This window comes from Athene noctua, chromosome 26 (genome assembly GCF_965140245.1).
Source record: "Athene noctua chromosome 26, bAthNoc1.hap1.1, whole genome shotgun sequence".
Classification (NCBI taxonomy): domain Eukaryota; kingdom Metazoa; phylum Chordata; class Aves; order Strigiformes; family Strigidae; genus Athene; species Athene noctua.
The window spans coordinates 391,357-410,165 of record NC_134062.1 but is presented as its reverse complement, the minus strand read 5'-3'; the positions used below and the strand labels follow the sequence as shown (position 1 = coordinate 410,165).

The window sequence follows — 18,809 nt, the reverse complement described above, 5'->3', positions numbered from 1 at the left end:
TTCCTGAATCCGGGAATCTCCTGCCTGCCCGGCCACGGCTGCTCTTTCCGCCTCTGCTGCAAACGGCGGCAAAAACTCTCCACGCTTCGAGGTGGGCTCGGCCGGGACGTGCGACGAGGTCGGGCTTCGCGCGAGCGGGAGGATTTGCCAGAAACAAGCCAGGAGATGGAAGACCCGCGCGTCCGCACCCAGCGGCCAATGGTCGGCCTTTAATTTTCCTGTGCAAATACTATTTAAAGCGCGATGAGAAAAGCCCTCTCGCTAAGCTACGGAGAAATCTTTCTTGTCCTTTAATTCTAGATGAAGGGGATTAGTGTGAACATATTTAACCTCTGACCCACGGACAAAAGCATTATCAAATTTAGTTGCCGAGCGGCTCCCCATTTAACCGAACCGGTGCAGTATCTCAGCATTTTTTTTCCCTTTCCTCCCTTGAAAGCTTTAACATCCATTGTTGCCCCCGGGAGCACGGGGGGACAGGGCAGCCCTCCTCCGCTCGCATTCAAGATGCTTGTCAGAGCCCCTGTAGTGGAAACCAGCGTGGTACAATTGCGGCTAGAACCTACGAAGGCTTCAAAATGCAAGCGAACCCCCCCAAAAAAGCCGAGTTTTCAGTAGATGGGGCTGTTTTCTGCCTGGGTTGTGCACACCAGCCTTGGCGCCGGCCCGCAGCCGCCTGCGATGGCTTGGGGGGCGCTTGGCCACCGCTCCGGAGCACAAAGAGACGCCTCTGGGCCCCCTCAGCTCCTCGTTTGGCTCCAGAGTGGGGAAGGTGAGGCGCTGCCGGCGCTCGGGCGAGCTGGAGGATGCTCGGCGCTGCCACGCCGGGGCTTTATAAAATAGGGATGAAACGCGGGCGAGGAGGCGGCCGGGGTCTCCTGGTCCGGCGGAGGAATGCCGAGAGGGGCCTCCCGTCAGGAGCCGGTGTCCGTTTACAGTGCATCTCTCATAAACCCGGCGGCGGGGGCGAGGGCAGGGGGACCGGCCCTCCTGGTATGTGATTGATTATCTGGTATTTATGCCATTGAGGACTTTTCAGCGGCTCGGGGTCAGGGGGTCATCTCATGTGTCTTGCTGCAAATCCGCTTCCTTTTGTACAGTGCGGGCTGGGTGAGCAGACACACAAAAACAGCTTTTTCTTTTCCTTGGGAAAAGGGGAGGGGGGCGGGCTGGTGTCAATGAATTTTTTTTTTCAGCCTTTCCTGAATAGTGTCCTTTTTAATTCCAAAGAACTTTTAATTAAAAGTAGCAGGAAAGTTCATCTCGACAAGGTTTAACTTACCTTAGCAGTTACTTTTGTCCCCCGGGATTCGCGTCTCCCCACTTTTCAAAAAAAAACCCACAAGGAACAGGGGAGAGGCTGCTTTCGGTACCGTTTCACGGCTCCCCGGGTTTACCGAGGGGCCTTTTCATCTTTTCTCTCTTTTTTTTTAATGATGGGGGTGCAGGAATAATCAGCGGGCGCTGCGAATCCCAGCTTTGTGCCTCACGGCAACCGGTCACTCCGCAAAAAGCGTGTTTGTACCGTCTGGGCCGCGGTGCGGGGCTCCTGGCGTCTGCGTGGGGCTGGGGGGTGCTGAGGCGGCACCACCCTACCCGGAGGGATCCACGCGCGGAGCGGGGGGCGCCAGGCGGGTGCCAGGCGGGCCGATGGCGGCGATGGCTGTGGCGGTGGTGCTCTCCCACGGGGTGGGATGTCGCGGCACCGCGGGCGAGCGCAGGGCACCGCGGAGGGCGGGACGTGATGCTGCGGACCGGGGACATCTCTGCTGTCCCCTGAAAGCCGCCTGGCAGGGAAAAGCACGCTGCCACCGTGATGCGCTGGCTGGCAAACGCTCGTGGTGGAGAATCTTTGGCCAAAAAGACCTCGGGGGGTGGTTCTCGGTGGACCAGAAATGCTGGTGAGGGCTTTGTCTCCTCACTCAAGCTCTTTGTTTAACGCTGGAGCAGTTTCTAACATGTTCGTTTAACCATTGCTGGGAAAACAGTGAGGAAAACTACGCTAGGTTTTTGACATAAAGTCAAATTATTTTTTCAGCTGGTTTCACTCCAAATTCCGATTGGGAAGAGGAAATCTGGGAAGCCGTTGTGGTGACGAGTAAGCGAGTAGCTGACAGCTTCCCTCCTGATGCGGTGGCCAGAAACGCCGCCACAATTTGCCTCTGGTTGCCCCGGGGAAACGCTTGTCCTCGGGAGGGGCAGGGATGGGTCCGCAACGTGCGGCTTCCGTGGGAATGGCGGGGATGGATCCCGCGTTCTCCAGGGTAGAGGGTGCCGGGACAGGCTTGGGGGAAGCAGCGCCGAGGGGAGATGCTGCGCATGGATCCCCGGACACCGAGCGGGTTAATGCGTTGTGGACAGGCACCGTTTGTTTGACCAGGAGAGAGGGGGCAGCTTTTCCACCCGCGCCTTTAGGGGTCGAAGGAGCCAAACGGCGTCTCATGCCCCGGCTGTTCGGGACTGGGGGGGTTTGGGTGCGTGAGGCGCGTGTACGTGCCCCCGATCTGGCAGCACCGATGTCCCCCAGCGTCGTCCCTGCCCAGCTCTGGGGCACACTCGGTTGCTGCAGAGAAAAACTGCTTCCCCCCGCTCCTATGTACTTTTTCCCTTCCCGGGAAGTTTCCTCCGGCTCCGAGCTTGCCGTTTTTCACACCACTGTTAAGGCTGAATTACTGCCGCCGGCTCCTTCGGGAGCTCAATGTGGACGCGTTTGCTGGCTTTGGCCGGTGGCGGCGGGACATGGCTGCTGTCGGGCTGCACCCTCCGGCCCGGCTCCCCGGAGCAGGTGACCCCAATCCTGGCGTTACCGGACTCGCCCTGACCCTGGGCTTGTTGGTGCCAAAATGCTTAATGGGTGCCGCAAAGGGATGTGCTGCATTTTCGGCCACCTGAATGTTTGTGATATATATTGGTGCCTTTTGATAGATAACGCCATGAAAAGGCTTTGGGGATACAGCTCTGCAAGGGGGGAACACCTCCAGCTGTGGCCAGAAGACTTTAGGCTTTGCAAACATCTTCAAACCGCTCTTCAGCATAAAATAACAGAAATTAGGCTCAAACGCACAGTGCACCGCAGGTGCGAAGCCTCGGCGGCGCCTTCCCAGGCTGACGGTGTTAGGAGCTTGGGAAACGCTCGCCTCCCCCAGCTGGGAGGTGGAAATGCACCAGAACGGGATTTTAGGCCCCTAAAGGCTTCATCTGATTTTGGTTTCCCGGCGCTCGGTTTCCTCTGTCCCCGGTTGCGTCCCTCGCAGGCAGGAGCTGCCCGCACCCCTCGCTGTGCCGGCCGGTCTCTGCGCACGGGCTCGGCGTCCTACCCTGGAGAGAGGGCGTGTGGCACGGGCCTCCTCGGCAGCCGATCCCCCCCCAAAACCGCTGTCCTCGACTGACGCCCCGTTCGGACCCGTGGGCTGCCTGGCAGTGCCTCGCCCAGCGCGGGCCCAGCTGCCGCCGTGATTGACGCAAAGCCCGTCTATAAATAAAGTCTTTCTCTCCTCTCATAAAGACTTTGCGGTTTAGTTTGCTTTCAAGGTCAAGATCAGACCTTTCTAAATAAACACATATCAAAGGATCATTAGCGGAGCAGCACTGTTAAATTGAGATATTAACTTCTGTCAGCCGCGCGTTTCCTTTTTGTTCTGTAACTCGCGACTGCGGCGGGTTTTTATTATTTTGGCCCTAGGCGGTAGCATCTGGCTTCTGTAGAGACTGTAAAAATTAAAAAGCAACACAAATCATTGCGAGAGAAAAGCAGTAAATTCAATGATAAGAATTTAAAATTAAAATGTTTCGGCGCTTTTATATTCCGCGAAACATGAAACGAATGAGTTGTGTGCCTGTTGCCATAAAGCCGCCACCGCTAATAGTCGCTGGGCTCTTTCCCTCCCCGCTCGCTCTCCCTCATAATCGTTCTTGCCTGAGCAGTCGCAGAAAAGCGCAGTGAGAGAAGGTGATGATGATGGTGACGGTGATGGAGGTGCAGGGCGGCTGGCAGAGGGGCGAGGTGTCGCCAGTGGGACCGGGGGGAACAGGGGCCCCCCGAAAGGGCGGCGAGAAGGGGACGCTCTCGTCCCGCCACGCTCAAAGGGAGACGGAGAGGTCGAGCGGGGAGGGTGTGACTAATGCGCCAGGTCACCGGGATGCGGGACCGCATTGTCCCCCGGTTCCAGATGGCCCCCGGAATAAATCACCCGCGGCGGGCGCGAGCTGCCTGTGCCAGAACCGCGGCTCGGGGCCTGCCGCTCGCTCCCCCCATCGCTGCGAGCGTCCTCCCCGTGCATCCCGCCCTGGGCTGCGGGGGCAAAAAATGAAGCGTTTTGGCTTGGGGGGGGGTTAATCCCCTGTGCTTGCAAGGTCAACGTCGTACATCTGCTCTGAAAGGCTGGAGTCTCTCCGGGCGTTGGTAAAAAGGGGAGCGGGTGCCGCAGCGGCGGGCAGTGCCGGGGAGGGGGCAGGCCGTGCCCTCCTGTTGCAGCCAGAGCGGCCGCATCCAGCCCTGGAGGAAAACCGGCAGCAGAAGAGCGGGCGGTGCCGGCTGCTTTTTAAGAATTAATTTCCCGTAGTCGGTTAAAGTTGGGAAGAAAGCTGTGCTATCTCTGAGTAAATAATAATAATCAAACAAATGCCCCCTTGGGAGAAGTTGCCTTCCATAAAGATGTTAATTAGCGCAGAAGCCGAGCTGCGGAGTCCGGAGGCAGCCTTTGGAACCGGGATGATTTGGTGACTCTGGCACAAAACGTGCGTGTCTCTTGTGTTTCTCGTCCGGGGTTTGTTTCTCCCCTCTCTCTGCTGCGCCGTGAAGGTTGTAGGGGCCGTCGGGCTCCAGCCGAGCCGCCGGCACGGTGACAGGTGCCACCAACACCCCTCCAGAGCACCGTTGCTCCAGGGCCACACCGGAGCAGCCGGGGCGTCTGAAGGGCTGGCTCTACCCTCCTGGCGTGACACGCGTGTGTCCACGTGTGTGGGCATCGTGCGCCCCCACAGCAGCGTTTGGGGCGGGGCAGAGGAGCCCCACAGCTTTGCTTCGGTGCTGCTGCCAAAAACGCCGCTTTTGGTTTTGTAACAATCCCGAAAACAGGCACCAAAACTGGGTTAATCTGCTTACCCCTAGCGGTGCGCGTCTGCCGGGGCACAACGCAACTCGGTGCTGGGCCGTGGCAGCGCCCAGCGCTTCTGCCTGTCCTTCATCACCCATCCTCCCCCTCCTCGGCTTGGTGCCAGCAGGACAGGCACAGTGGCCGCCCTGGCGAACCCTCAGCGCTGGGCTGAGCCCGGCACCTTAAGTACGTGCTTGAGTGCCGCCGGCTCTGCCGGCTCTCGGTCCTTCCACGTGTTGTGCAGGCAGGGCAGCTGTCGCCTGCCCTGCCGGGGCATCCGGCACCGGGCAGCGCAGGGCCCAGCCCGCGCCGCTGCCGGCAGCGTGATGGCAGCAATGGCATCGTGCGGGGGTGCTCGGGGGGTGCCGGTGCTTCCTGCAGGCAGGGCTGGGAAGGATGGCCGCCGGCAGCTCTGGGGCCGTGGCGGCTGGTGGTTTCATCCCCTTGCCTCCGCGGCCCTGAGGACGCTCGAAACGCCACCCTCCCCTCACGCTGCTTTGCACGCATGCCAGCAGCCTGCAGCCTCTCCTGCAGCTGCAGCCAGCAGCATTGTCCAGGAGGTGGAGGCTGGTAGGGAGCCCTTGACACACTGACAAAAAAACGTCAAACGTCCCTGAAATCTCATCTCGGGAGAGCCAACAGCCCTTGGGCTCCTGCTTTGCGTGGCCGGAATGTTTTGGAGCTCTCCGCCGCAGCCCTAACGACAGCGGCACTTTGAGTGCACCTCTTTGGCACGTGCGTCGCGTGAGAGTTTACGTTAAATATGAAGAGTGGAGGAGGAGCGAGTCTTGTTGAAGACCCCGAATTGGCAGCTCCCGGGTTGAGGGCTTGGGGGTTTTAGGGTGGGCGTGCGAGGCAGCGGCAGGTTCCGTTGGCATCCTTTGGTGCTTGCACCTTGTGCCTGCTGTGATGCCAGAGCCCTCCCAGCGTGCCCCTCCGCAGCCTTCGCTTACGGGTTTCTGACGCTGTCGATTATTGCTGCAACGGGTGGACAGATCTGACTCGTTTTTCGAGTCTCGTAACAATGCTCCAAGGAGAGACAGGGAAAAGATGGCAGCGCCGTGAGGAGGGGTCGGTCTGCACGTCCCTATATCAGCCCCGCGCGCCTGGGCAGCGCCGCAGCCGTCCTGCCGCAGCCGGGGCTCGGCAGAGGATGCTCCACCGGCACATCGGGCCCCTTCGGTCCCCCCTCCACGGCTGCCGGAGCATCCCCGGGTCACCCTGCACCCACCTGCGTCGGGGCTGCGGGCTCAGCCGTGCTGCCGGGGGGCCGGCAGGGAGCTGGCGCAATGGCGCACGCGCACGGGGGGAAAAACTTGAAGTCAAATGTCTGAAAGTCAGATCCCTTTTTAGTATGAATTTGCTGTATCTCATTCTGAGCACTAATTCCAATTTAATTGCAAGTGGCCTGAAGCCTCTTCAATAGGAGTAACAAATGGTTTGATTTTGTAAACTTCATCAGACTGCATTTTAAATGCGACACACTAGCCCGGCTCGAATGCCAATGAAGCACTGAAGTAGCTCTCTGTTTACTAATTATCCGTTTTTACTTCAAGCCACGCTGGCTGGCTTGTCTGATTAAATCGGATTTGTGGGATAGAGAACAGCTAGCAGAGTTTTCTCTATAGTAAACGAGATTGAAACTATGGGCCGCCTGGCTGCACACTGTAAATTATATTTCCTTTTAAAGGGGACGTGTCGCCTTTCTCCCGCCGGCGCACCTCCCGCATCCTAAACTTCGCTGGAACCGCCCGGCTCCTTCTGGCGCCGAGGGGAGACCCACCCTGCCTCCCTCGCCCGGTGCCACGCGGCTTTTTATTCTAATTCCTCCTCTCGTGGAGGTGGCAGGCGGGAGACGGGGCCGTGCTCGGGGCCGGGTTGCCCACAGCATCCCTCGCTGTGGCTTGGGCAGGGGCAGAAAAGCCCCCAACGGCCGCACGTTGCGCCTTGCTCATCTCTGCGACCGCACTTAGTCGGAACCGAGCCGCCGCAGACCCGGGACGTGCGTCTCCAGGCTGGGGGCTGGAGGTTTTTCCTCCCTCCAGCAAGCATCCGTCCCCTAAAAACCAGATTTGAGACCACCTGCTATTTAAAACAGGCTTCAGCCCCTGCGCCCCGCGGCAGCGCTGACGGCCGCCCCGGTCATGGTTTGCAGCTGCCGGCAAACAGCGCCGGGCCCGGCAGAGATACGTGAACCAGGGAAGATGGGCGAAGGTGGCCGCCGAGCGCGGCGTAGCGGGCTGCGCTGCAGCCTCCCTGGTTGCTAAGACTTTAATTCCGCGAGCTTGACCTGCGCCACCCCCTCCCTCGGTATCTATCTTTGTGCCCAGGGGCTTTTTATATTTTAATTTGCTTTTGAACATCCTGCAAAATTAATGGCGCGCTCGGGGCCATTGTGCGGTGTACAGTAGAGGGAAGGGCCAGCGGCGCCCGCCGAGAGCTGCCGCGTTTCCCGGGGAATGAATTGCTCGCCCGCCTTCGCCCCTTTTAATTGTTGACAGTAAAAAGCGTTTAAATGCCGCTTAATTTGTAATCATCTTCCCGCAAAAAGGGGAGAAACCATTAAAACGTCAGGGAAATGAATAAATCCATCTCTCACTGGTTTGGGGCGGTGGCGTTTCTCTATCGGGGGTGATTTTTCTTCTGATGGCTGAGGGCTGGCTCAGGGCTGCTCCGGCTGGGAGCCCAGGGACGCACTCGGGTGGGAGAGGAGAGGAGAGGAGAGGAGAGGAGAGGAGAGGAGAGGAGAGGAGAGGAGAGGAGAGGAGAGGAGAGGAGAGGAGAGGAGAGGAGAGGAGAGGAGGGACGTGCACGGGGTGGGAGCCCCAGGCCGGGTCCCCGCGTTGCCCCGTGAGGCTCTTTGCGGCGAGGCTGGTGCTGCCAAAGCCCAGCTGTGGATGGCGATGACCCCAGGCACCCTCTCGTGAGCTTTCCCGTGTCCTCCCACCTCCCGTCTTCTCTCCAAAAGTGGGACATTGCTGCACGTGCAGCTTAAAAAAAAAAAAAATCAGCTGAATTGAGCGTCCACAGTGGGACGGGGCCCACAGAGCCCCCGCTTGGTGCCACAGGCCCGCTGGAGAGCCTGTCGGCAGAGCCCCCAAACCAGCAGAAAACCCCCAAACCTCCGTGTCCCGCTGCTGGGCTCGATGCTGGGCTGCGGGGCCACCTCCTGCGTCCTCCCGCCGGGCTGGCATCGGCCATCGCACCCCACGGGCGCTCAGAGGGTGGCTGGTGCACGTTGACCTCCCCGTTTGGGGCGTTTAGTGATTATTGATGTGTTACCTAAAAAAATATTTGAAAGATTTAAAAAATGCCTTTTGTGGGCCCTGGCAAGCAGCAGTCCCGGGGGATGCCCTGCTCCGGGCGACCAGCACCGTCCCCGTGGGCCGGCGGGCGCGTCCCCCCACGCGTGTGCGATGCGGCTCGTCCCCATCGCTGCGGCTGCCAGAGTCGGCCCGGGTTTTTTTATTTTTTTCAAGCGGGGGCCAATTAGTTTCACAAATGAGGGCCCTACGGTGCCAGGGAGGATTTGTTACGGCCCCGCGCGCCGGCCCGGCGGCATTGTCCTGCCCTCCGCCCCCACGGGAGCCCATTGTCCCCGGCCCCAGCGGGGGCTGCTGGCGGCAGATTTATCGGGGCCGGCGTCCCGCCGGCCGGGGCCTCCGCTCCGCAGCTGGCCGCGGCGCTGGGGGCTCAGCCCCGGGGACCTTTGACCCGTCCTGCTGTCACCGCCGGGGCCGCCGAGGGCCGCGGGGCCGCATACCTCTCGGGATTTGCTTCGCACGGCCCGGTTGGGGTTGGCTGCTTTTTTTTTTTTTTTTTTTTTGTCTTGGGAGCGTTTTGTCCGCAGCTGCGTGGGGGGCGCGGGCGCGCGTTCCCCCCCTCTGCAGGATAAATCCCTGTGGAGGGAAAAAGGCAGCTCCTGTGCGGGGCCGCCTCTCTTGCTGCTTTTATTCCCGTTTCCCTAGGGGGGGTTGGCAGATTTCAGAGCGTTTCTGGGCAGCCCGCTGCGCACCTCGCCGAGGCTGGGACTGAGCATCCCTCCCGGCGGCTCCTGCATCCCCGCAGCCGGGGCGGGTGACGGCGCTGAGCTGCTCCCCGCGACGCCCGTCGCCGGCCGGAGCGTGGGGCTGGCCGGGAGGACGCTGCCGGCGTCGTGCTGGGGGAGCAGCCTTAGCCGGCACCTGCCCGTGGGACCGCGGTGCCGACACCGCCGTTTCCCAGCCCCGTGGTCCCGGTGGGCTCCCCCCGGGCCGGGTTTGAGCAGCAGCCCCCCTGCCCCTGCTCTTCCTAAAGGTAGCGCAGATCCGTTGGTTACCTTGAACATCTTGCTGCTGCTAATGAATTGCTAATACAATTTTCTAGATAATTTTATTTCCATAGTCCTCACATTTTAATGTCTCCAAAAAGCTAGCATTTATTTGCTTAATCTCCCCGCGTAATACAATTTGCACTGACTCATAGGTTCTGAACAATCAGCTATACATAAACGAAAACAAATTGTTTAATAACACAAAGGGCTGATATTTTTATTGGCGGTGTGTAAGTATCTGGGGTTGGGGTTTTTTCCTGCTTTCGCTGTTGTGTTGGTGCAGCAGTTTTCTACCTGCGGTGGGTGGGACGGAGCTTGGGTCGGGTTTGGGGCTCGCTGGGGGTGGGCGCGTCACCCCCCCGCATCCAGCCCCCTGCTCCCTGGGGTGGCTTTGCGGGATGTCTCTGGGGGTGGGAGCGGGGACCCCCCGAACACCTGCCGGGCGGTGCCTGAGCGGGCTCTTTCCCTGTCCCGCAGGTACGGACATGGCCGTTTTCTGCCTGCTCTGCGGGAAGCGGTTCCAGACGCAGAGCGCCCTGCAGCAGCACATGGAGGTGCACGCCGGGGTGCGCAGCTACATCTGCAGCGAGTGCAACCGCACCTTCCCCAGCCACACCGCGCTCAAGAGGCACCTCCGCTCCCACACAGGTACGGTGCCGCCGGCACGCTCCCCGCCCAGGCCGCCTCGGGCTGGCTCTTCCCCCCTGCCAAGAATAAAAAGGGAAAAGAAAGTGAAATTGTCTTAAAGTGGTGTCCCCCAGGGCTGGGTGCTGGGGCCACTCCTGTTTAACATCTTTACTGATGATCTGAACGAGGGGATCGAGGGCCCCCGCAGTCCGTTTGCAGATGACACCCAGCTGGGTGGGAGTGTTGATCTCTCGAGGGTGGGGAGGCTGCAGAGAGACGTGGCCAGGCTGGAGCCATGGGCTGAGCCCAACTGGGGGAGTTTCACTGAGGGCAAATGCCGGGGGCTGCCCTTGGGCCACAACAACCCCCAGCAGGGCTACAGGCCTGGGGAGGAGTGGCTGGAGAGCTGCCGGTCAGAGAGGGGCTGGGGGGGCTGAGAATGAGCCAGAGTGTGCCCAGGGGGCCAAGGAGGGCAACGGCATCCTGGCTTGTGTCAGCACTGGCGTGGCCAGCAGGGACAGGGAAGGGATCTGAGCCCTGGGCTCGGCACTGGGGAGGCCGCCCCTCGATTCCTGGGTTCAGTTCTGGGCCCCTCACCCCAAAAAGGCCATTGAATGACTCGAGCGTGGCCAGAGAAGGGCAACGGAGCTGGGGCAGGGTCTGGAGCACAGGTCTGCTGGGGAGCGGCTGGGGGAACTGGGGGGGTTCAGTCTGGAGCAGAGGAGGCTGAGGGGAGACCTCCTGGCCCTCTGCAACTCCCTGCCAGGAGGGGGCAGAGAGGGGGGATGAGTCTCTGGAGCCAAGGCCCCAGCGCCAGGCCCCGAGGGAATGGCCTCAAGCTGCCCAGGGCAGGGTCAGGCTGGCTCTGAGGAAGGATTTCTGTGCAGAAGGGGCTGTTGGGCGTTGGAATGGGCTGCCCAGGGCAGGGGGGAGTCCCCGGGATCCCTGGAGGGGTTGAAGAGTCGGGCTGAGCCAGCGCTGAGGGATCTGGGGGAGTTGGGAACAGTCAGGGGGAGGTTCGTGGTGGGACTGGAGGAGCTGCAAGGGCTTTCCAACCCAGATGATTCTGTGATTCTGTGAAAGAGTTGAGGTGACCGCAGCTGAGGTTGCTTGGATTTAAAAAACCAAGCGGAAGAAAAAAAAAAAAAGCCTCGTGTAATAAGTTGATCCGGTATAAGGTGACCTGACCTCCTCAGGGGATGTGCGCGCACCCCCGCTGCGGCAGCTTACGGGTGGTAGATGCACATAATCAGCCGGTGCTCGGCCCTAACGGGATTAGGGCGACCTGTGCTACGTGTAGCCGGTGCCTCGACGGTGCAGGGCCTGGCCCCAGGAGACCTGGTGGGAGCGTGGGGCTCCAACCGCCCTGTGCCGTGTCCTCGGTGTCCCCAGCAGGTCCCCAGGTGGGACCGGGGCAGCAGGGGAGGTCGTGGCCATGTGGCGAGCACCGTCGCAGCGCGCTGCAGCCGTGCGGGTGAAGCGTTCCTCGCCCACCCTTTGCCCAGGCGAGCTGGCGGCTCGTGCACCCCCTCGGTCGCGCTTTGGTGGCTGCGGGGAGGAGGGTGCGTGCCCTGTCGGGATACCCCTGCCCCGTCTGCGGTCGGGCAGGGTGGACACACGCCCTCCGAGGGGACGCGTCGCTCCGTCCGGGCTGAGGCCGGCAGCTGCCAGACCCACACATGTGCTGGGGGTCCCGAAGCGGGACCCGGGAGCGGCGCTGGCGGTAAGCGCGTTAATGCCGAGCGCCGGAGCTATTTATAGCCGGTAATCCGGTGACCTGGGCTGCGGGTCGAGCCGCGCGTGTCCTGCCCCAACCTCTGCTGCTTTACCAGCTCCTGGCTGTGGGGAAACACCAGGGCCCTCGGAGCTTGAGGGGTGTTTGACAGAGCTGCGTGGGGCCGTCCTGCACAGGCGGGGGGTGCTCACACCCCTCCTTGTGGGCCCCAGCCCCCCTTTACGCAGCTTCTCCTAGAACCTGAGCACATGGAAGGGCCTCGGGCATGGAATCGCTGTCTTCGACTGTAGGATCGAAAACCAGGGCGATAATTTGGGATTGAGCATGGGGAGGGGAAAGGCCTGCTTGCCCTTGGAGGGGGTGTGAGATGCACCCCGAGCAGCCCCCACTGGTGCCCAGCCAGCGGGAGGAGGTGAAGGGCAGCAGGTCTCGGCTGCGGCACACGGGGAGCGAGTAAAATATCATTTTAAAGAGGAAGCGAAAGCGCAGGCATGTGAGTATATAACGAGAAGGACAATTTATGCCCAGGCACGAGTGCAGTTTGACACGGGGATAATGAAAAAACGTAGGTCATTGTGGATGACTTAAGCCTTCACAGCTGAAGAAAATGTATGAAATGCGGGGAACATTACACGCTTGGCAGCTCCGCACATCTGCAGCAGGACAAGTGAAATACAGTTCGCCATTCTTTACCATAAACTGTGCTTGTAGGATATGCGGCACAGAGAAATTGTAATTACAGTGACAAGACAAATCAGTAATATTTAAATATTCATGAACAAAGTCTCGGACGATCAATCTATCTTTATTGTCCTTGCCTCCGCGCCTGTAATAAATAAGTAGCTGGAGCCCTCACCTTTCCTTCAAATCATTCTGCCTTTGGTGCCGAACTGGAGTTCATTTATCAGCCGCCCGGCCTGGAGCGCAGGAGACGCCTGGGGCCGGGTCTGTGCCGGCGACGCCGGGTGAAACACCGGGGCACCGGTGGCGGGAGGGTCACGGCACCCACCGGCCTCCGCCCCGAGCGTCCCCTCCCCACGGGCACACGGGGAGCGGCGTGGCCGTGCTGGGGCTGCTCCGTGCCCCGGGGTGCGGCGGCGGGTGCCGGGATCAATCCGGGCTGGGGAGCTGGGCTGGGCGTGGCGGCGGCGGCTCTGACACGCATGTGCTTGCAGGCGACCACCCCTACGAGTGCGAGTTCTGCGGCAGCTGCTTCCGGGACGAGAGCACGCTGAAGGGCCACAAGCGCATCCACACCGGCGAGAAGCCCTACGAGTGCAACGGCTGCGGCAAGAAGTTCAGCCTCAAGCACCAGCTGGAGACCCACTACCGGGTCCACACAGGTACGTGCAGCGGGGGCGGGGGCCGGGGATAACGGGTCCTCGGATGCGCCGGCACGTAACTGCTGTAAATAGGGGATCGATAGCCGGGTCGGTTTTCCTGTTCATTACTCGGCCATCGGCTGTGCGTCGATGCCGGGCAGTTAACGAGCGCTCGGAGGCCCCGCGCCCCCCTGACCCCCCCATCTCCCCGTCTCCCGCAGGCGAGAAGCCCTTCGAGTGCAAGCTGTGCCACCAGCGCTCCCGGGACTACTCGGCCATGATCAAACACCTTCGGACCCACAACGGCGCTTCCCCCTACCAGTGCACCATCTGCCTGGAGTACTGCCCCAGCCTCTCCGCCATGCAGAAGCACATGAAGGGCCACAAGCCGGAGGAGATCCCCACCGACTGGCGGATAGAGAAGACCTACCTCTACCTCTGCTACGTCTGAGGGAGGAGGCGCAGGGGCGGCGGGGCGGAGTGGCGGAGGACTGGGCAAAAAAACAAACCACCAAACCCGCAGCGTCCACGGCCTTGTTTGTTTTCAGTTCTTGTTCGTTGCTTCTCGCCAGAAGGATCCTGCAGCTCGCGCTGGGGCAGGGGCATGCACCAGCCCCTTCCCCGGCCCCGCCCGCGCCCCCTCTGCGCCCGCTGCCCCCGGCGCTGTGGGGCAGCTTTCACCCCTGGCAGCCCCGGGGAGTTCGCTCCACCCCGACCCTCCGTCACCACGGGCGCTGCCAGGAAGACCGCGGAGGAACGACGCTCTTCCCCGAAAGCGTGCGTGCAGCCGGTGCTTCGGGAAGGCTTTCACCTCCGCCGTCCCCCACGCGGAACCCGCCGCGGACCCCCTGAGCTCACACGTGGGGCTCGGGCCCCGTTTCAGGAGGGCTCCCGCGCTGCGGCATCGCGGATGGGAGAGCGCCGGCCACCGGTGGGAGCATCCTGGGGGGATCCTGGCCAGAGGAGGGTGTTTGGGGCAGGGAACGGGGTGCGAGCCCGGTGCCCTGCAGCGTGCCCGGGCCTTGGTTGGCACGAGGGTGCCCGGTGGCTGCTGCCCTCCCCCGACCAAAGACCTCTCTATGCATTTCCCCTCCCTTCCCCGCCCTCCTGGGGGGGTGAGAGCGAAGCCCCCCCCAGGGAGATGCGGCCGGTTTGGTGACAGGTGGTTGATGCCGGTGCCAGCGTGGGTGCCGTCAGTGCGTGGCATCGCTCCGAATGGGGGAATCCTCCTTTTTCTGCTAATTCGGGGTGCCTGGAAGGTGCCAAGCGTGGTTTTTTGCCCAGCCCTCAGCTGCAGGAGCCCGCGAGCGAGGGGTGCCTGGTGGCAGGCGGCTTCGCTCGCCGCTTTTTTTGCTTTTTGTTCGGTTTTTCTGAACTTTCTTTTGGAATATTTCCGCATTTAGCACATTTTACTTGAAATTACCTCGTTTTTTTGTGACCTCATGAGCTTTTATTGATTTGGGGGGACGGGGGGCGGCGTGGCCGGGAAGACACGAGCCACGTGGCAGCGGAGGGACGGTGCGGCGGCAGCGTCCCCGCCGGCCTCCCGTTGTGCATTATCCTTACCAAAACTGGTATTTTTTGCCCGGCCCCATGGGGCCGGGGGCGTCGGTTCTGAAGCTACCTCTTGTGTTCGTTTTTGTTATGTTTCTCCTTTGCGGTTGCGGAAGCGGGCTCTGCGGTTTCCATCCCACGCGGCACTTGTGGCCACGGCTCTTTTTTTTTGTCATTTTGCTGCGTTCGGGTGAAAAGGGGGGAAAAAGAGTCAGGGGAAGCAGGACGGTGCCTGGCTGCGGTTCGGAGGGTTGCCCGTGGCCCCTCTGGGTTTGGGGCACCCGCCCTGGCAGAGCCCGTCCCGCCTCTCCCGGTGCCGAGCAGGGATGCGGCTGCGGGAGCAGCGTCCGCCCTCGCGCCCTGGTCCGGCTTTGCACGCGCGTGCGCCTCCGCGTGCGGGACCGTCGCTGCTTCGCGCGGGGTGGACGCCGCTGTTGTACAATCCGGGATGTGACTGTGGAGAACGGCTTGTTTAATTGTTGTGCCTAAGAAAAAAAAAAAAAAAAAGAAAAAAAAATATATAAGAAAAACCCCAAGTTCTTTCACATGGAAAGTTGCTGCAATTTCTGGCGCGCGCGCGGTAGCTGCCTGTGGCGCGCTGGCGCTGCCGGCCACAGGTGCCGTGGTGCCGCGGAGCGCGCGGCCAAGCTCATGTGGCTTTTTTTGCTTTAACCTCCCCTCTGTTCCCACCACCCCCCTCCCTCCCTCCCTCTCTCCCTCCCTTCGTGCCGCAGCCTCGCAGCCACGACGGCGTTGGGGTCGGCGTCGGAGCGGTGCCGCGGCGCTCCAGGCATGCGGCCCCGCCGCCCCCCATATATATATAAGTATATATATGTGTATGATAGCAGTGAGGACCAAGCGCCCCGCAGGGCCCCGCGGCCCCGGGCTCCCTCCCCCCTGGCTTGTCGTCGGTGTCGTGAGCGCCCGCCTGCCCGTCCCCTCGCTCTGTGTTGCCACTCGTGGTTCGGGTCCGTCGCTGTCCTCGTTCCGTCTACCTCAGCACCTCTCTGAGCCCGGGCGCAGAAGGTGCCCAAGTTCCCCTTTGGTTTTCTCAGAGTATCTATCGGCTCCTATTTTTTGTACGACTTTCTCCCTCTCCCCTCGCCGTTTGCTCCCTTGCGGTTCTGCTTGCGAGTCCTCTCTGTCCTCTAGCCACAGATGCCGTTAGCTAAAAGTTTCCTGAAAAATAAAGAAAAACTAAAAAAGAATAAAAAAAATAAACCAGTTGTGGTGTCTCCTAGTTGCAGCTCTCCGCATCTGCCTTCGTCCTGTGTAGATTCAGATGCATTTCTTTGTAAGACTTCAGTGTTTCTGACAGAGGAAAAAAAAAGACAAAAAAAAAAAAAAAAAAAGAAGAAGAAGAATATACTGCTGCAGGTTTTTTTCTCTCCATGTGTCACTAAGTGAAGTTCGTGCCTTCTATAGCAAAGAGAATATTTTTTACATCCTACTAACGGTAGATTTTTTTGTAGTGAACATTTTTTGTATTTTTATTTATAAGTCTCATAAGGAAAATAGCAATGTTCAGTTGTATACCTTGAATCTGCAGTTAGAAAACAAAAAAACAGCCAATAAAGTTAATTCCGTTGTCTCGGCCTGCCGTCTCCTGTTCCTGTGCCCGTGCCTGCTGGGAGGAGGAGGAGGAGGAGGAAGGATGCGTCCCACTGGTGCGGGGGTGCCCACAGTGGTGAGTTTGGGGCTGCCTGCCCTGCTCCCCCGGGCCGTTTCACCCCATCACTAAGCCCACCCGGATGGGTGGGGGTGCCCCCAGGGTGCTGACATCCTGGCGGACAGGGAGCGAACCCGCGTCCCTCATCCCGGGACGCGCTGCCTGCGCCGCTGCCTGCGCCGCTGCCTGCCTGCCCGTGCGGCTCACCAGGGAGCGGAGCAAGTTTGCCTCAATGAAAGTGAACTCGTTCATTTAAACCTGCCTGCAGAGTCGGCTGGCCCCCTGCCGCGTTAATTATCCTGTAGTTCTCGACTGATTGCTGTACACTAAGCTTAAGCCCTCCTTTATTTATTTACTGACTACATTAACAGCAGCGCCTGCGCTCCTTTTGTGCTGCCGCACACTGTACAGCGGGGCCCGGCGGGTGCTGCCGGCATCGCCCGCTGCCCGTGCGCTGCCTGGGTGCCGCGGTGCCGCTCGACGTCAACGACGGTGCGGTCGGAGCCACTGGATGCGAAGCTCCTCTTGTTTTTTCTCCAGGGATGGACGATGCCTGCCAGGCCGCCCCACGTGCCAGTGTCGAGGCCGGGCTCATCCCGTGCCCCTGCGGCGGGTTTGGGGGCACGAGCTTGCCCCGCGGTCCCGCTGGTGGTCCCGGCCTGCTGGAGCAAATCCTGCGCCCTGTTCTTTGGGCAGGCAGGGGAGGCCTTGGCCCAGTCCAGGCAGGCAGAGGCCACCCTGCCACAAGCAACCTGCCAGTGGCAGCATCCCTGGGCGAAGGGGGACGAAGCCCCTCCCGGGCGCGTGGCCGGGTACAAAGGCGTTGTTATAATAACAGGGAAATTGTCGTAGGACCGGGCCTTTGTCTGCACGCTCGCGCAGCAGCTGGGAGCGATTATGCTGCAACAATGTTCTGTTCCATCAACATTATGTCCTCATTAAACCTTTATTAGGAGATTAGATTCAGATTTATTGATTTTTTTTTTTTTTTTTTTTTTAAAGAGGAAAATCCAGGATCCTCTCGGAGAGATGCCTGGAAGTTTTTCCCGCATGCGGCGCTTCCCAAAGCAGCGAGAGGGCAAAGGGAGAACCTGGATCGTTCCTCCGGCACGGGCAGCCTCCTCTTCCCGGGGGAAAGCACCGCGGAGCTGCGCGAGGGGGTTGGGTTGGGCGCGGGATGGCTTCCTAGTGCAGGAAAGGATGAGGACTGGGCGCCCCGTGGGTCTGCGGGATGCGGCGGCACAGGTGAGCACTTCGCGGCGGGGCCCCAAGGGGCACCCAGGCCCCAGTGGGTGGGAGAGGGGTGGCCAGGCTGGCTGGGGGGTCCTGCCGCCCTGGCCCCTCCTCGGACAAGCGTGCCCGGGTCAATGGACCCATCGGATTTGTCTGTTGGAGCGTTTGATGTTACACGAAGGCGGCTCATTCCAGAGGGTGTTAATTGCCCGCTCAGGTCTGTAGCGCCATCGATCTCGGCAGGATCAATGGGCTGATTTAGTGTCTCGCGAACTCTTTAACTGGACACCTCATCGATAGGCAGCCACTTACAGACCATCAGCGCATTAGCACGGGCCAGTGCTGGCAGGAGCCCGCTCCACCCGTCCCCAGCCCCCCTGTCACTCAGAGGGGACTTTTCCTGCAGGTGACGGCTCCAGGGCAGCGAGTGGGGCCGGACGCGGGAGAGCCAGGCGCTGCCGACGCCCCTGTCCCCCTCCACCCACGGCCTGACTGCAGAGATGCTCCCAGAGCACGGGACGGGCCATCCCGCCACCTCCTGCGCTTCCGAGGACGGTGCCCACGCTGGTTGTCAGGTATGTTCGCAGCACGAAGAGTGAGCCAAATGGTTACAGCGTCCTGGGTGAGCAGGGCAGGGCCGGGGGCCACCCTGAAAGCACAGTCAGAGTCTCATCACAACCCCCGACGCACCCAGTGATGAAAGGAGAGCGGGATCCGCACTGGGTGGCTGCTGCTGGCGCCCTGGGCTCAGCGCCCTGCTCTGGGTGCAGCTGGTCGCTCGTTCCCCTCCAGTGACCCCCGGGCCTCTGACCTGGCCGGAGGGGAGGGAGCGAGCGAGCGGGGGAACTGGCCAAGGCCCTGGTAGCAGTCGGTCCCCTTTGCACCCCAGTTTGGTTGCCATTGCCTGGCACCAGTTCTCTCCCAGTTTACCGTACCGCCGGGCAGGACGGGGACTGGCTGAGCGAGTGTACCCGGGGGGCCGGGGGGAACAAACCCCGTGTGGAGTCTGAGGAGCAGGGGGAGCAATGGAGACAGGGAGACGCGGGCGCGTGGCCCCCGGTGCATGGCGGCTTCCCCGGGGCAGCCGGGATGAGGGGTAGGGGAACCCCGGGGGTGGCCGGGACCCTGGAGCGGGCAGCGGGGACCCCCCGGCACAACGGGGACCCCTCGGGACAGCGGGAACCCGCAGGACAGCGGGGACCCCCCGGGACAGCGGGAATGTGCGGGACAACGGGGACCCCCGGGACAGCGGGGACCCTCC

General features: G+C 61.1%; 2 protein-coding genes across 6 annotated transcripts in view; both read left to right on the top strand.

The window, feature by feature from the left end:
• Nucleotides 1-13,682, top strand: part of ZBTB16 (zinc finger and BTB domain containing 16) — a 57,274-nt gene extending 43,592 nt beyond the window's left edge. For all 3 annotated transcript variants that reach the window (XM_074927614.1, XM_074927612.1, XM_074927613.1), the window contains 3 exons: nucleotides 9,886-10,056; nucleotides 12,946-13,113; nucleotides 13,314-13,682. In XM_074927614.1, coding sequence (XP_074783715.1) covers nucleotides 9,886-10,056; nucleotides 12,946-13,113; nucleotides 13,314-13,543 — 569 coding nt within the window. In that variant the 3' untranslated portion in view covers nucleotides 13,544-13,682. The remainder of the gene's footprint in view (nucleotides 1-9,885; nucleotides 10,057-12,945; nucleotides 13,114-13,313) is intronic.
• Nucleotides 13,683-13,957: 275 nt separating this feature from the next.
• USP28 (ubiquitin specific peptidase 28) overlaps nucleotides 13,958-18,809 on the top strand; it is a 42,175-nt gene continuing 37,323 nt past the window's right edge. For all 3 annotated transcript variants that reach the window (XM_074927610.1, XM_074927606.1, XM_074927603.1), the window contains exon 1: nucleotides 13,958-18,123. In XM_074927610.1, the coding sequence (XP_074783711.1) occupies nucleotides 18,049-18,123 (75 nt within the window). In that variant the 5' untranslated portion in view covers nucleotides 13,958-18,048. The remainder of the gene's footprint in view (nucleotides 18,124-18,809) is intronic.